Here is an 18888-nt window from a genome sequence, read left to right on the forward strand (position 1 = left end):
AACATGTGTAAATTTTCGCTCTTTTAGGCGTTCTATTTTTTGACCCCTGTATTGCGCCATTTTGAATAGAGAAATCGAAAAACAAAAACCGATGTGCACAACTTCAATCCTTCTGTTATTTAAAATTAGTAAAATTTCTGCTCCAGCTCTATTGGTTTCTGAGCCTTTGTCTGGAAATGAAAGCCTATAATTTTTCGTTTAAAGGGAAATAACTCAAAACCGGAAGTGACTTTTTGAAATTATTGACAGCATTCTGATAGAGTTTATTACCGTCTATAATGTCTGAAAATTTGAACAAAATCCATTAAAAAATGAGCGAGATACGAGGCCTCAAAGGTGGCGTCTAGGAAGAAAAAAAAAAAAAGAATAATAAGAATAATCTTAATCTTCAGAATCAGTAGAAGGTCTTCCGTTGGAAACGGAAGACCTTAATAAAGTACATCTGTTCTCTTAACTTTTTAGATTTAATATGGATCCTCGCACGAGTGCGCAAGATGTCATCCGATGTGACCTTTGTGAGACAGCTATAGTACAGAAGTACTGTGATTTCTGTCATGTCAATCTGTGCATTCCTTGCATAGGAAAACATATTTCTGATGACTATGACAAACATAAAGTAGTCCCATACCGAGAAAAAAAGTTAACTTTAATCTATCCTAAGTGCTCAGCACATCAAACAAGAAGCAGCGAGTTTCACTGTAAAACGTGCGAAACCTCTGTGTGTTCTCTTTGTGCTTTATCTGATACACATAGGGGGCACACAGTTTCACCTCTTTCTGATCTTTTTTATTCAAAGAAAAAAGTTATTGGGAAAGATGCTGAAGAATTAGAAAACTTAATTTCTCCAACGTATGCAGAAATTGCTAATAATATAGAAAGCCAAATAGCTAACTTAAATGGGGAATATGGAAATCTCAAAACAACGTTGATCAAATGTGGAGAAGAATGGCACAGAAAAGTCGACTTAATTGTCGAGAAACTAAGAATTGAAATAGAAAAGGAAAAAACGAAGCATGAGAGTATTCTGAAGGCGCATTTGAATGAAATCAAACAGATACAGACTCTTATTGAACAAACCCTTCTAAATCTTACACAAATTGAAGATTCAAATGAAGTATCTTTGACCATGGAATACATCTCACGAACGAAGGAATTAAGCAAACTACCTCCAAAAATGCAAATATTACTACCAACTTTTAGTTCAAGGACAATAGACACAGAACAGCTTTACAAGTTATTTGGATATTTAACACCATTATTCGTCACAACAGAGGAAAATGGCTACGAAGTAAAAAAACCAAAGATATCAACAAAAGACATGCTGGAGACACAGGTAAGTGATGTCAAGTGCCCATGTTAACACAATAATCACATTATTTCAACACCAGACATTCAAATTCAGTTAGTTTGGGGTCTCTTTCTTCTCTTCATTCTTGTTTACTTTATTCTCTTTCTTGACAAAATCAGTTTTTGGTTAAGAAATTCCCATCAATAGATATGTTTCATGCTTTCAGACTTGGGACACAGAGAATATGCCCTTTACCGATAAGCTGCTGGTGGCAGCCATTGACTTTGGTACCACCTACAGCGGCTATGCATTTTCTTATAGAGATGAATACGAGAAGGACCCTTTGAGAGTCAGCTCCAAAGTTTGGGTATCAGGCTCCAGTAGTCTCTTGACCTTGAGGACCCCCACCTGTGTTCTGTTCAATAAACACAAAGTGTTCGACTCGTTTGGTTATGATGCGGAGAATAAATATTCAGAACTCACATTAAAAGAGGAACATGCGGAGTGGTATTATTTTCAGAGGTTCAGGATGTTTCCATTCAACAAAGAGGCAAGTCCATCACTTAATCTTTGAGGAATGAAAATTATATAAAGTCAGAATTGTTCTTAAGGGGCCGGAAATTTCTCCCTTTTTAATGACATAATCTTCCGGGTATTCTTGTATTTCCTATATATCAACATCCTTTTAGAAGAGGAACCCTTAACTCACTTCTATTTGATAATGTCCATTTTGATAGAACCTTGTTTTAAGTAAAGGCAGTTAAAGATAATAAAATAAATTTATATTTGAAGAAAATTTGTATAATTTTATATTATGTAAAAATACATTTTTTGCGTATTGAAGATTCGATTTAAAGATGAGCCTGTTTTAATTAACAAACTATGTCTTCAAAATGCTAAAGATGTTGTATACATTTCTCACAGGAACCACTTTCAAAAGTCCTAAAAATAAAAACTATAGACGGGAAGGAGATGGTGGCTTTGGATGTATTTTCAGCGGTCATTAAATTCCTGAGGGATCACCTACTACTTACTGAAAACGAAAAAGGCACAGGGATCCAAGAAACTGATATAGGCTGGGTCTTAACAATACCTGCTATCTGGGACTATCCTGCCAGACAGTTTATGAGAGAGGCGGCAGTGAGGGTATAAGCTAAAAATTAGCCTAGAGAAAAATCAGCAAATTCAATTAAAGTTTTTATGTACTTAGGCCCATTTAGGACCCATCCAAAATATATATTTGGATGACATATATAATGATTTGTCGAATTTGTTCTGAAATTGGAATTTGTAATTACAAATTTCTTTGAATTCCTTATGAAAGATAAATCTAATAACAAAGTCAAAAATTTGTTACAGCGAAATAAATTCGCTAAAACAAATTCTATTTGCACGTATATAATTTAAGAAAAATACCAAATGTAAAATAATTTAAGAAAAATACCAAACGTAAAATAATTTAAGAAAAATACTAAATGTAAAATAAGTCAAGAAACATACTAAACAATTTTATATTCAACTTTTAACTGTCTGAAAAGCCATCAGGCAGAAAGCGCTAACAGTAAAAATGATATTCGAGTCTTGTGATTCCTGACTTATATATACACACAGGGAAAATGTTGTAGAAGTCCATGGTATAGGTTACGTCATAAATCCAAATTAAATTCAATATAAACAAACAAGTTCACGTTTAGTTTTTACACTAAGCACTTTCGCTGTGTGTATATATATATATATATATATATATATATATATATATATATATATATATATATATATATATATATATATATATATATATATATATATATATATATATATATATATATATATATATATATATATATATATATATATATATATATATTACACATATGAATTCGATAATATAACATTTTATAGAATAAGTTTTAATGAATTGTATACTTTCCAACAAATTAAAGAATTGATTTTGTTCAAAGGAATTCAATTCGTTACAAGGTTCAGAATTCGTTATGCCGAATTTTATTCGATATGACAAGCTTTTGAATTCCATAAATTGATTTATTAATGCCCTGTTCACACGACAAGTTTAATTCGCAGTAAATTAATGCGAAGTAAACTAATGCGAATCAAACTAATGCGAATTAAATTGCGTTCACACGACAGCTAATGCGAAGTAAACTAATGCGAATTAAACTTTTACTTTGACAGTCAGGCGTGAGGAAGGCTATTATGACGTCATTTAAAAATCACGTCATCTTATGCAGAAGCAGATGCATTTGACATGTCACAGTGTCTGGAGACATATTTTAGTGATTAACACATTTTTCCTTAGTTTTTCACTCAAACATAGCACAAGTACTTAAAGCTGACCACTGACATGACGCATTTGACTTAATTTTGCCATTACGCATGCCCCAAAATTTAAATTCGAATTAGCTTCGCTTAGCGTTCACACGGAGCTAATGCGAAGTAATTTAATGCGCAGTAAACTAATGCGAAGTAAACTAATTCGCATTAAATTCTCCGTGTGAACGCAAAGCGAAGCTAATTCGCAGTAAACTTACGTTTAATTCGAATTAAACTCTCCGTGTGAACAGGGCATAAATTTATTATACAGATTGTATTATAGGGCAGTTATTACAAACATTTTTATGAGGCTTATATAATATTCTCTAAACATGATATTATGTCTCATACAGAATTTGTCCTTAAATAGGGCTAATAGTTAGGAAAACATAACCTGTATATTTAAAGTTCTAATTGAGACTGCAAATTGAAAAAAAATGTTTAAGAATATATTTGTTAAAGGCTTGCTTACCACTATGATGAGAATTTGATTTTGTTTAGGCTGGAATATCCAGGGACCAGTTACTGATGGCACAGGAGCCTGAGGTGGCCACCTTATACTGTAAACATATCTCTAAAAAGAAACTGCTGTCTGAGGGGGGCGTCCAGGGATTCGAGGTCTTCTCCAAGGGAAGCAAATACCTAGTTCTGGATTGCGGAGGTGTGTCTTAGTTTTATATTCATGTATGTACAGCACAACTGTTATAGCCTAACTTTATTTAAAAAGAAACTCTCTAACACGTTAAGTGTAACTAAAAAACTTTAACTATCGAAATTAAAGGAATTTTTTTTTATTGATTTTCTATTATTTTCTAATGTTTTGCGAAATTGCCGAGATAGCGTCCATCCAGTGTCTTGATATGCTCTCAGAAATAAAAAAAAGCTATTGGAAATATAACTTTAGCTACATCATCAAACAATTATGATAATAATAATAAGCATTTAATATGTAGAGTAAAACCTCTTTATCTCAAACTCGATAGGACCAAAATTAAAAAAAATGAAGGAGTATCCCACTATTTGAGATCACAGGCCTAAGAAAAAGAAATTGAGGTGTTGAAAAAAATTAAAGGTATGGAACTCTTTACATATGGTATCTACTTTCCTTTAAATCAAATGCTTTACAATTTTACTTTCTCCCACATCTATACATATATAAACCATCTTCATTAAAACCAAAGTTTATTCCGTAGTTCTTTATACTTCTCGTGATATTCTGAAATCAATTCCAAAATTGACCTAAATTTTTTTTACTCGACATCAGTTTTGGCCTTTGAAGAGCTATACTGATTGATAAGCGGGAACGACGGGACAAATTTTCCTGGGAATGTATTCAATGAATGAATCAACTCAATGAATATTTGCTCATTTGCATTTTTCTCTAATTTGATCATATGATCTAACTAAGTCACAAACAACATTTTAGCGGTCTAATTGTTTTGAAGATCGAAATGTATATAATGCATTTCGGGGAAAATTCGTTCAATTATAGCTTCTTTTATATTCATAATCAACACTGCGGTGCAGTTGTTGATGTAGACGTTTTCAAATTAATTTTTCACGAAAGGAATTATCAAGTGCGGACTTAACCTTACAATCTGGAGTAAGAAATCAACTTTAAAATGTTGAACAATTTTGCAAATACTTTGCAACTCTTCGCTGCACTTCATGTGCACTTCGTCTGTTTACATGTGAATGAAGCTAATATCGAGTAAAAGAAAGTAGGTCATTTTTGAAATTGATTCAGAATATCTCGAGTAATGTATGGAATTTCGGAATGAGCTTTGGTATTAATGAAGAATGTTTATCTATGAATGTTTATCTATGAATAGATTTAAGGTCATTGGCAACACAGGGTTTCCGGAGATAAAGTTTATGCATAGGTTTTTTCACGTATGAAACTGCTCATCGAGAGAGACCTCCCGTATGGAATTCTCTAAGCGGTGAAAACAAATAAAGCATGTGTTACAGACTGAGAGATATAGAAAATCACTTGCGTTTTTTTCCGGATATAATGTAAAATCACATATTTTCGTGTGGTCAAATTTTCGTGGTTTGAGGAAAAACTCTTGGTTCATGGGGAGTTTATTTCGTGGATGATGAATTATTGCGTAGTTATGTATGTAGCATTTTACATTTCGTGGTGGACATGAATCCGTGGGTCTCGTCATACCTCTAAAAGAACGAAAATTAACCCCCCTACGAAAATTCATGATTTCACAGTATTCAATTCTACAGTAAATAAATAAAAGTAGCGATGGGTTTGTTTACATTGTGCTGAAGGGGAAAGACAGTCAATAGGTCGTCATTTAGAATAAGTACTTGTTTGCTGGGAAGTGCAAAGAGATGTGACATAATTATTTTGAAAGAGGTGATAGTTAGGTAGGCAGATGAGAACGATTCGAAAGGTTATGTGAAGGAGGCACCATTGAAATTAAATTATAAATCCTTGCCAAAATGTTTTTTGACAGTTCGTTTCTAATAAACATGATAAAGTAAATTAATTGTAGACTAGAAACAAACAACCAGTCTCTTAATCATTATGAATAATAATTAGATATTTAGGGAAGTAAATCAAAATTAAAGAACATTGCTGGTATTTCTGTGTCTTGTTTCTATATTTGCATTTTCAGCCAAAGTATATGCATGTCATCGGAAATGAGGATTCAACAATGTATTTTATCTATAAACTTTATGAAGTAAATGGGTTTTTAGAGAAAACGTATGGTTTAAAATAATATAGGTTGTTTGGTACCATTAAACCTGTTCAAAAGTTCTTGAAAAATTCTAAAGGAAAGCCAAAAACGTTGCCAATGTCCTTAAATAGACAGTTGAATTTAGAGCATTTGAATAAAAATATTTTATTTGCGAAATAGAGCACACATTGTAAGAGTTCCATACCTTAATTATTTTTTACACATATTTTTTAAGCGATCTAAAGGCCTGTGTTTGAGAAATAAAGGGTAAAATATTTAAATAAAGAGGGATTGCGACATCAAAAATGCTCCGACATTTCCATGGTATTCAACATTCTGGCCCCTGGATTATGAAGCATCTTAAACTTAAGTCAAAATTTTCATGCTATACCTAAATATTGTGGAAGTCAAGCAGATCAAAGTTTTAAAATTTTTCATTATAGATTTACGATGCTGCTGTTCTTTGAACATTTTGAAATTAATTCAGTCATTATTAAATATTATACAGGCGATCGAAAATTTACTTACATGAAACTCTAAGTCTGTTTCATGATCCTGGGGCCTGGTGTTCAACAAGTTTACATTAATTGTAAATGTAATATATAGCCTTTAACCTGTTTGCAGTCTCTGCCTTATAATGTTTTTATGTTATTTTTTCAAATGCTTTATTGATTGTATGATATCGACGCTGCCTTTACATCAGTCTGATTAAAATCAGATCCTTCGATCCGCTCACATAGATCGCTACACAAGGTAGCGATCTATGTGAGCGGATCAAAGGATCTGATTTTAATTAGATTGCCTTTACATTGAAATAGAATTGCAATAGGAAAATTTTATTGAAAATCACAAGTAAAAACGTAAACGTTTTAGGAAAAATGAACAGGAAGAAAATGGAGTTTGTTAACAATTCGAATTAATCTAATTAAATGTACATGTAACGGTAATACTAGATGAACGATATGATCTTGTTTTTTTTATTAAAATGATACGTATTCAGCTAGACCTATATGTTACGTAAGTGCAAACCGAACAACTTTCAGTGACCGTGCCAACAAAAGATTTTACTTAATTAAGACCTTAACTAAGAGAGTAAACAGCAAAACAAAGGATTTTAAATATTGTTTACAAAATTTAATACTTTCATGTCTGTTTCCACATTTCATGTATTCCGTGTATCGAAAGAAGTTCGTTTGAAAGATATAGGCCTATATACCTGAATACAATAAACATCTATAACAGAGTAGAATGCATAGATGTAAATACCACAGTCTTACAACATGCTCACATAATTATATGCCTTTCTTACCCAGGAATTAAATCACAGATCAAGAATCATTTCTCGGCACATACATCTCTCTCTCTCAACTAATCGACCGAAAAACACCACAGGCTGTTTAAACAAATCTTTTTTCATCTGTTTACATCCATCAATCCAGCATAGGTACCAGCAATAAGTTGCTAATCTCAGGGTATATTATGACGTTATTTTGTTTATGTATTTAACGTCATCAACACGCCGTTCTAATTAATTCAACGTATTAAATTTAAAAGGTATTTATTTGCAATGCCGCAATTCATTATCTTTCGTGCCATTGAATGTTGATTATAAAAAAAATAAAGGAAAACGTAAATACTTCATTATAAGAGTGATTATTTTGGATTCATCACAATTTTCATTATGATATTTCAATGTAATTTACGACTTGTCATGTACAGATAAAACAATTAATTTACCTAGGTAAACTTTTTTAAAAACATATACACATTTACTTTTATAAACAAGTAGTATGGGCGACGGAAAAGGTAAAAAAGACGTTTAAGCAAAACTAACAACTAATTATATAAACATTTAAGGAATGAAGCTTATTTCAACTTATGTTATCCGATATAACATAACTTGGGGCAGTTTACGCTTTATAAACCGCGAAGCGGTTTATAAGAAAGCGTAAACTACCCCAAGTTTTGTTATAAAGGATAACATAAGTTGAAATTAGCTTCATTCCTTATAATTTAATTTCTGTGTAGACAATGAGGCAATATTTCCTCCGGAAAAAGTCTTCAAATTAAAAGTAACGTCAAGCGGAGTAATACGTTTTTGACGTAAGTCATTGTGACGTAGGCAAGATATGTTATACAAAATGTTATATGTTCCTCTGAATGATTCAGCCAATGAAATTGCTTGATACAAGTGAAATTAAATTATTATGAAATACAAAACAGACAACCTTAAAAACAGAATCAACAGACTTGTTTGCAAAATCAACAGACTCCGATGCAAAACCAACGATTATTCACTGAATTGTCGCTAGATGGCGTGCAAAAAACATATATTACCTGAATTTACGCTAGATGGCGCAGAAATTTTTCTACGTCATCATTATTTGGGTACTTTCATAGGAACGTAAATCCCGCGAAATTAATATAAGGAGCCAATTGGCAAACCTCGGAATGTATTATTGAATAGATTATCGGTATCGAAATCATATATGCTAGTATATCGGAATACATATAATAGGGGATAATATACTATATATACATTATACCCATTTTTATCTATCAAATAGACCCTGTGTATATTTTAGGGAGTGACTTGAGTACTTTAAAATATAAAGAAAAGAAATTAAGGCAAAATGTGTGTGTATCCATACCTTTTTTTGCTTAAAAATAAGATGAAGGAATGTAGGACAGCGATTACTCCGGGTTTAAATTTGGGGGATACTGTTTTCGGAGAAATTCGGAAAATTGGTAAGGGACCTAGAGGCACAGAGCCTGCTGGGGGGACGAAGGCCCCTGGATGTAATTGAATTTTTAGCATGCACTTTTATGGCCATTTAGATAGCATAAATTGCAGCGTGGAACCATTTTCTGTGTTAGTCAAAATGCACATGGGACATGGTCTACTGTGCTTACCTTGGCAAAGATGCCACCACACCTTGTACAAGAGTAAGTCTCATCCTTGTGGCCCTACAGTGTAAATTTCTTTTACGGTTTCAACTATAATGAAAGGAAAACGATACGCACAGTAAACTTTTGAATATAGTTAAAACTATCCTTTCGAATACGTTTTCCAGATTAAATATCAAACATTATAATTCATGTTTAATCAACAAGTTACTAAAATCTAGCTTGTGAGACTGACTGAAACTTCACGAGTTATTGATATTGATATGTCGATAATAACCCCCCCCCCCTCCCCAAATAATAAATTAAAATAAAAAAAAATATCATCATCTCCCTTGTGCACAAGAGAATTTATTTTTTCTATATTAATTAATTCATATCTGTACAGGCGCAGATCCTGCCCCCCCCCCCCCCCACCCCGGAGGGGGGCACCCCAATAAAATCAAGCCGGCCCATAATTTTCTTGACAAGCAAAAAAAAAAAAACCCAAAACAAGCAAACAGTTAAACAAAGAAACAAACTTAAACTCCTTTCCCAAACGTGAAAACCCTATTTGGGGGAGGGATGGGGTGAGGTTAACTTTTAAAGGTTCATACATAGAAACCTAGTACTTTTCATAGCCACTTAGCATATTCGTTTATTTGATGAGGGGTCAGCGTTTTCTGGGGGTGTCCAAGGTCATTTAAAGTAAACTTGGTTCAGTGTTAAAAAATATTTGCAAAATCCAAGGCATGTGTGTGTGTGTGTGTGTGTGTGTGTGTGTTGGGGGGGGGGGGGGGGTCTTGAACTCTAGATCCGTGCATATCTTTTTTATTGAAAACTGCCGAATTATTGGGCAATACATGCAATTTGATAAAATTATCTTTTACTTATTGTCTAACACATATGAACCATATCTGAGCGACATGATACTTCCTTTAGGCTAATCAATCTGATTAAAATCAGATCCTTTGATCCGCTCACATAGATTGCTACTTGTATAGCGATCTATGTGAGCGGATCAAAGGATCTGATTTTAATCAGATTGCTTCCTAGATTAACTTATTCTAAAATAAATGTAATAGACTTTACTTAGTCGTACAAAGAAAAGGAATAATGAAACAAGTACAACCTGCCAAGTGAATTTTCAGGTATCAACAAATTGTGTAATGCATGAACACAGTAAAATAATTTTACATGTATATATTATATATGAAATTTTTTAAGAGTGTAGGGAATTTTTTTCTTTCAAAAATTTCTCTATGGGGAAAAATACCAATATCTGCTACTGGTTTCTTGTCATATATTTACAGTTCGGTTTTTAGATGTCTTGCTGCCTCTAATATGTTTGAATTTTAAAAGTCCGACATGATGCTTTTATCCGAGGTTTGCAAAATGTCAATCGCATCATCTCGGGTCTTTCCGTCAGAGGTCGGAAAAACAACCTCGAATGTATTAACATCACCGGATGTTAAAAATTTATACATCTTCCTGTTTAGTCAAATATAGGATTGACGGAGATAGAAGTTCCATCTATGGTATATTTTAGGTAATATCATTACATTGAATAAAGTTGAACTCCATATTCCACAGATGAAAGGTCTCCATGCATTTATTTCAAAGATCGTGAAAAGGGGGAGTTGTAATGGCGTCTTCCTAGTACATTCGAGGTCGTTTTTCCGCTAGTCGGAAAGGCCCGAGAAGTTGCGATTGGCAAAATGTATGTAAATGATAGACAATTTCGCGGGATTTTTGGACCCGGACCACAATTAGCTAGAGTAAAGTAAGTAGTACAGTATAAAAACATGTTTTTGTTTTCATTGCAACTTTTTTGAAAGATTCATATTTTTAACCACATGACACAATGTGTCAGATCAATCGCAACTTCTCGGGCCTTTCCGGATAGCGGAAAAACGACCTCGAATGTATATGGTAGACGCCATTACAACCCTCCATTTTCACGATCTTTTAAATAAATACATGTAGACCTTTTATGTATGGAATATGGAGTCTAACTTTATTCAATGTAATGATATTAACGAAAAATACTATAGAAGGGACTTCTAATTCCGTCTATCCTATATTTGAATAAACGGGAAATGTATAAATTTTTAACATCCGATGATGTTAATACATTCGAGGTTGTTTTTCCGACCTCTGACGGAAAGACTCGAGATGATGCGATTGTGTGTCAGATAAAATATTCACATAAAAATAGGGAATTCCCTGGTTATTAATAAACTTCTGACGACGTCATGACCTCCGAATAGCTCTCGCTTGGCATAAAAGTGTAAACAAACCAAATGATCTCACACTTCAATACACATTTCTATGCATAATTTATGCTTGAAATGCACCTTGATGCATATCATTGTAAATTTTTGACATTAAACTTTAATTCTATACCCAGAAAGTATCGCATACATGTTTGCTGTTTTTATTTTTTTTCATTGAAACAGAGGCATGCGAATTACCTAGTCTGTGCTACATTTCAGCCTTTTGACATGAAAGTACAAAAATAATGATGACGTAGAAAACTTCCGCGTCATCTAGCGTTAATTCAGGTAATAGCGAGCGCAGCAAGGCGGCGCGAGGCGCCGCTCGCGTAGCGAGCTCAATAGACGAACGTGAACGAACGGAGGAAATTCGGGTTGAAATCTGCACACTGTTCCAAGAAATTTTTATCTCACCGCGTGAAAAAATTCCAAACTCCCAATAATCCTTTGCTGTGCATAGCAACATGGTGGCTAAAACATAGCAACAACTTACTTGAAAAAAAAACAAACAAAACAACGATTTAATGCAATCTCCATGCCACAAAACTATCGTTTGCGTTCTAAGTCAACAAAACTTTCTATGACGTCATACTTTCGTCACTTAAACGGCTCGGGTATTTCCGATTTTGTCGGAAACTTTCAAAAAGTTTGGAATCTCGATCCCGATGCCTGGGAAGTGATTTCTTTTTATTCTTTTCTTTTTTAAATGTACTGAGGATAGGCAGTGCAAGTAAAAGCTGTGTAATTTTTTGATAGTTAATAACTGCGCTCGCCCCAACGGTCGCACCGTATCACATATTAGCTTAGCGTAGCGAGCTCAATAGACTAACGTGTACGAACGGAGGAAATTCGGGTTGAAATCTGCGCATTGTTCCAAGAAATTTTTATCTCACCGCGTGAAAAAATTCCAAACTCCCATTAATCCTTTGCGGTGCATAGCAACATGGTGGCTAAAACATAGCAACAACTTACTTGAAAAAAATTACAAACAACGATTTAATGCAATCTCCATGCCACAAAATTATCGTTTGTGTTCCAAGTCAACAGGACTTTTTATTACTGTCTTCCTTGGAAGACGGTATTGTATAGTTGAAGTTTTTTACAGTCCTCGGACTATGCACTTCCTCTCTTTTGTGATTGGTAGAAATTGCATGATGTGAAAATTTTCATTTTTTTCATTGGTGAAATGCTGTTCAAGGCAAGGGAGATAACTTTCTGATGATCTAATTTTCGTACGACTTAACAATTTTGCAAGATTTCCAATCTTAAAAAAATGACAAAACGAACAGCAAAATCAGCAGTAATTAATTCTTAATAACATGGTATTTTTTATAGCAATAAATAAAAAGGTCTCTTTTAATTTCATTATAAATAAAATTTGATTTTTATAGCTTGCAGGCTTTACATTTTGTTATTATTCTTTTCCTCTTTCTTGTTTGAAGAAGGGAATGGAATCAGCCGAGGTTTGCCGAAAGCTCTCGGCCAGTCAAAGTTTACGGAGATGACCGAGCGACAACCTTGGTAGCGCTAATGTCAGTGAAATACAAAATTCAAAAGAATTATACGGCCTGATAGGTGTAGATCAGTTTACTGCTTAAGATTGTTGCTAAAGACGGTAAGCTTTTTAAAAAAGCTCTACTTGTTTGACGTCATACTTTCGTCATTTAAACGGCTCGGGTATTTCCGATTTTGTCGGAAACTTCCGAGAAGTTTGGAATCTCGATCCCGATGCCTAGGGAGTGATTTTTTTTTTACTGAACTGAGGATAGGCAGTGTAAGTAAAAGTTGTGAAAAGGTTTTTGATAGTAAATAACTGCGCACGCCCCAACGGTCGCACTGTAAAACATATTATTTGTTTTTTGCATGCCATCTAGCGAAAATTCTGTGAATAATCGTTGGTTTTGCATTGGTGATCGTTGGTTTTGCATTGGAGTTTGTTGATTTTGCAAACAAGTCTGTTGATTTTGTTTTTAAGGTTGTCTGTTTTGTATTTCGTTATTTTTATAAAATTAGTTGTTAGTTTTGCATAAACGTCTTTTTACCCTTTCCGCCGCCCATAAAGTAGTCGTGGTAGTGTTCTCTTGTTGTGAAAAAAGTACTCAATACAATTCATCTTGAAGAAAATGTCATTATATATTTGTGAAATAAGCATGATGAAGGAAAACGTCATTATTGTCATGATTTATCTTTATCTGCGAAATACAAATTATTAAAAGTATACACGCTATAACTTGCGCCAGTTAAAATACGATTGGAAATTGATATCATTTGTTTATCAATAAAAGTTACGAAAATACTGTAAATTACACCATTAAAATTAAACGCGTTACAAAGTTATCAAATTATAATTATTTATTATCCTGCAAGGAAAGAAAAATAGCTATTTTTATATTCTATCACGTGACGCTGTCGCTACTTTTAGATTGATAAACACACGTGGCGTAAAGAAAACAAGGTAGGCCGTTTGAGATACTACTCACTTTGGACGTGGATAGCAAGCGTCTTACTCTTAATGGTACTTATCTTTTAATGTATTCAGTATCAACTATCTTCTCTGTTATGACGCATATTGACCTTAATATTAATAATTGTTGTCAAAATGCAACATATCTCGTTGTATATGATTTCCCGTGGACATGTGTTTCTATATATAGGCCTACTGTTTACGCACTTCCTTCATCAATATTCATGAAAAGACTGAATTCTTAATTCCTAGATATGTTTAATTGTTTTGTTATTACAACGACATCTATAGTACAATTTTGTGGAAAGTATTATTTTTCATTACACTTCATGTGTTTTAAAGAATTAATCATTTTGTTTCACACAAAATTCGGCGTTCATACAGCGTATATGACTTTAATATTCGTCATGTCCGCATCTTTGTAAGGTCAAAATGAAACGTTAAAATTGATGATTATGATATGATTTTGCATTTGAAAAAGTTTGGAATACAAACTCGAATGAGGACACATTAAAAAATACGTTGAAATACAATAAATACTAGTATGCAAAAAAATTGTAGATTTCCGGAATACTCTCCCGGTTTCGAGTTTCGCTGTTACCAATCGCGCGCGCCATCTACCAAACTAATACCGAATTTCTAAAGTTAGTGCCCTGGACATGTGTTATAGACCATAAATTTAAAAATTACACCACTTTATTATTTCATAATTTTACAGGGGCGATTATAGTGGTTAACGACTTTTATTCTTTTAGTCTTACAGAATCATTGTTACTTTATTTACACCTTCGAATTTACTTTTTCCATGCCAAACCAAAACATGTTTTACTGCTATATTGTTTTTGCGTATCAGTATTATTTAAGAATCAATTCTGTAATGGTTTCATAGCGTCTTAATTCAAATGAATTTTTACTTCATGATCATTATGTATGATTTTAAAAACCCCTTTCCTTTTTAATTGTCATCGTTACAAATTTGAAAATTTTAAAGTGAAAACGGCCAATCAAGAAACTTCTTATTCAAATGTGAAGAGATATATTTGGGAGTTTTTAAAACACCTCTGTATTTTTAAAGGGGAAACAGTAGATTTCACCGTTTATGAAGTTCAACCTGATCACAACCTAAAAGAGATGCACAAAGATAGTAGAGGAGGGATGGGAGGGAATCAGGTAAATGAGGCCTTCAAACAGATGCTGATCCAAATAGTAGGAGCCCCAGTCTTCAATGAATTTGCCCGCTCATTTACAGATGATTCTGTAGATTTTTATAGAGATTTCGAAATCAAAAAGCGTAGGATTACTGTTGACATACAGGGCAATGTCTACATTTTTATTCCAATTTCTCTGGTGAAAACTTTCGAACAGAAGGCAGGGAAGAATATTAAAGAGGCAATAGAGAATTCCATTTATTCAGGAAAAATTACATTTAGGAACAACAAATTCAGAATTGAAGCAGAAGTGATTCAGAGCTTGTTTGAAGACGCAGTTAATCAAATTGTGGATCATGTGAGAGACGCATTAAAGAAACCGGACATCTCAGATACTAACAACATTATAATGGTCGGAGGTTTTTCCGAGTCACCAATCCTACAGGACGTTATCAAGCAATCTTTTCCAGATATGAGAGTCATTATTCCCTCCGATCCAGAGCTTGCAGTCGTCAAAGGCGCAGTACTGTTTGGATGCAATCCTGTCACCATTTCTTCTCGCATTGCCAAATAAAGATACTACAGTCTACTTTAATCAAAGTATTCGAACGACTGAAAAGAAAAAATAAAGATTCTGAAATCTCACTGAAGACATATGTCATAAATATTAACCACTATGACAGACATAGGTCTTTACATTTTTAGCCGGCTAAGCAAAGTCCTGGCTGTAGGCGTTTCTTACTATAAATACAATGAAGCGCATTAAAGTGGTAAAATTTCCCGTTTGACTTGAACGTTTTGCCCTATCTTTAGAACGATGATTGTCATACAATGACACGCCCATTTCTTAAGAAAGGAAAAATCGGTCAAATGATTCAATCGAATACCTGTAGAACAGGTATTTCATAAATATAATGACCAATCAAATTGACGGTCTTCATAAACATGGAGTAAGCACGTGTTCGACCAATACATGTGTTATGATAACTCAAATATACATGATAAAATCATCATTATGTACAAATTCTTTGCAATGCGTGTTTTACATAAAAGAGAACTCTTTATATAGCTCTTTCTTATTTAAAGCGGCACTGTGACGCACAAAGGGGAAAATTGACAAATGTAAAATTTTTGCATGACCCTTTAATTTTGTTCAATTCCTAAAAGTATTAGGCTTCAGAAAATTACAGGTTTTAGAACCTAAAAATTCTATTTTTAAGGAGAAAAATAAAAGAAAAAATAATTTTTGTATGCCCCAGACCGAAAATATTGCTCAATACTTCTTCCACCCCATTGCACGCGTGCGCAGAAAAGTTGAATAAGTTTCCATAGTTACCATGGTCTCAAGTACCCAGGAATGAATGTAAGTAGACCAAAAATTTAGAGGCAATCTTTTTAAAACGTTGTTAGAACATATTTCTCACATTTGCATCACCCCTACTAATGTGTTCGGAACCTTTTATTTGTCGGTGTTCTGCATATTATAAAACCCGATGAGTTAAGGGTAGCTCTGACATTGGCTCTGGCGAGAGCTAGCGAGACTTCAGCGAGATAGAGTAAATTAATCACGGAAATGTGGCTAGGAAGTGACTAGCACGTGGAGACATGGTAAACAGAAAAGTTATGTTGTGTTTTAGTTTTCACCACCCTATAATATCATTCTGTAGAAATGTACTTCAATCGATCTTTCTTGAATTCATTCAAGTTTAAATTATTTTAAAGTTTTTTCTATGATACAATTTTCTGCTGTCATGAATTAGAATTTCTTTTTAGACAAATATTTTGCATGGGAACCGGGACTATATTTTTTGGCGTCAGATTAGCAAATGGGGCACCAATGTGACTTTAACTGACAAATCAGATGAATGAGAATTGCATTATGGGTTACTATACGAATACTGCAGGAATTTTACGCTTGATAAATTCCTTTATTATACTATCGGTGAATACAATTGCCAGGTGGATTCCCTTGCCAACACACATGATCACGAGTATACATGTATAGTTATGTAAAAAATGTTTTGTCCATTTAAGGTTTCGTCAATGGTCAACATGTCTAAAAAATTATTTTTACAGTAGCTCTAAAACTATGTGTGTTTTAAAGTCAAAACGTTTACAGTTAATAAAGATATCATTGATTAATAGATAGAAAGTATCACTTGATAACAAATATTTGAAAAAAAGTTTTTTTAAGAGAAAAATTGTATCGAAAAATGTGCATATTTTTAAAAAAATGCACCTGCTTAATTGTGTCCTTTTTGTGAAAAACATCATTGCAGAAATAATATATGTTTATCATAGAAGGGCAAGTTGGACGTGAATGGTCTCTGACAGGCTGTTATTGAAAGCATGACATGTATAAAGACAAGACCCCTATAGAATCTGCCATTTGCAATGTACTAGTCTTTCACTTTCAAGTCTTAACATTTGGACAAAATAAACAGGAAAAACAACTTTCCAGAGGCTATCCAAGTCCAACTTGCCCTTCGTTGATAAACATATTTTGTTTCTGCAATGTTGGTTTTTACTAAGAGCATGGAATTAATTATGTGTATTTTTTTGAAAATATATGCATTTTTAAGTATAATTTTTCTCAATTAATATTTTTTCCAAGTATTTTTTTTATCAAGCGATACTTTATATCTGTTAATCAATGAAAAATTTATAAATTGTAAAAGTTTTAACTTTATACCTCACACAGTCTTGAGGCTATTGTAAAAATGAATTTTTAAACATGCTGACCTTTGACGAAACCTTAAACGCATAGGAGAAGCTGCTCGTTTTCCTTATCCTTGAATTGCTGGTGTTCTGAACTTGACACGAACTACGTATACGTTTTATTAAGCATATTTTTCTCTATAGTTATTAACAAATTAAAAACGCCAGTGATATTCTTAATAGTTTCTAATGTTTCATTCATAGGAACATTCTTTTTTACTTTGCCTGAACCACGTGTCCGAAGTAACATGTAAACATGTATTTGGCGTTGCTCGTGGTAAGATCCTCTGTGCGCATTAATAGCAATAGCCATATAAGGCAAACAAAGGTTAGTCAGTGTAAATGATATTATACATTTTTTACAAGCATCTCGGTCGCTAGTGAGCTGTAATTTTTGCAGTTAAGTATAAGATGTATTAATTGTTATTTACCACCCACCCACCCTTAAGCCATCCATTTCTGTTGAAAATCATGAAAGTCTTTCAGAAAGGTGTGCAAACACACATTTTTCACAGGACATGTTTCAGGAGAAACAGACTATAGCAATTTCCTGTTTACTGCCAATTTTATTTATAAAACCGGATCTACCCTATAACCTTTGAATAGGTAAATCTAAACCACGTGTCTTGAATTTAAATCACAATAACATTAGTAGGGGTGTGCATGCTCCAGTTATATGTTGTTTACAAGTTTGAGCTAAAAATAAAAGTTGCGTGACCTTGTCAAAAACAAAAACAACGAAACGGTAGCTACAACCTTTGTTTTTCCGGCACTTATATAGTGCAGTTTTATCTTGCAGTTTAATTGTTATATCCTAGCTATATACTCATAATTTTCATAAGTCTATCTCTGTATGATACAGATATCTTAAAAGAAAGACATGATTTTGACTCATTGTGTCCTTTTAAAAATCTTCATTTCAGTGTCAATCATGTTGCTTGTCGCTGAAAGAGGGGTGTTCCAAAACATTGCGATGAATATTGCTTTCTCGTTTCTAAAGAAATGGGCGTGTCGTTATGTTATAATGGACGTTCAAAACATGACTCAGAACGTTTCATCCAAATGGAAAATTTTACCACTTCGA

The 18888-nt window shown here is 33.4% G+C and overlaps 1 protein-coding gene across 1 annotated transcript; it reads left to right on the plus strand.

Moving 5' to 3' along the window:
• The first annotated feature begins 461 nt into the window (after positions 1-461).
• Positions 462-16976, plus strand: LOC134280242 (heat shock 70 kDa protein 12B-like). Its single transcript, XM_062762652.1, has 5 exons — positions 462-1333; positions 1515-1838; positions 2213-2434; positions 4121-4280; positions 15014-16976. Exons 1-5 carry the CDS (start codon positions 470-472, stop codon positions 15658-15660), a joined length of 2217 nt encoding a protein of 738 aa, XP_062618636.1. The 5' UTR covers positions 462-469; the 3' UTR covers positions 15661-16976.
• Positions 16977-18888: the final 1912 nt, after the last annotated feature.

This window comes from Saccostrea cucullata, unplaced genomic scaffold (assembly GCF_032062105.1).
Source record: "Saccostrea cucullata isolate Sc308-1 unplaced genomic scaffold, CSIRO_AGI_Scuc_v1 ctg10325, whole genome shotgun sequence".
In the NCBI taxonomy this organism is placed as follows: domain Eukaryota; kingdom Metazoa; phylum Mollusca; class Bivalvia; order Ostreida; family Ostreidae; genus Saccostrea; species Saccostrea cuccullata.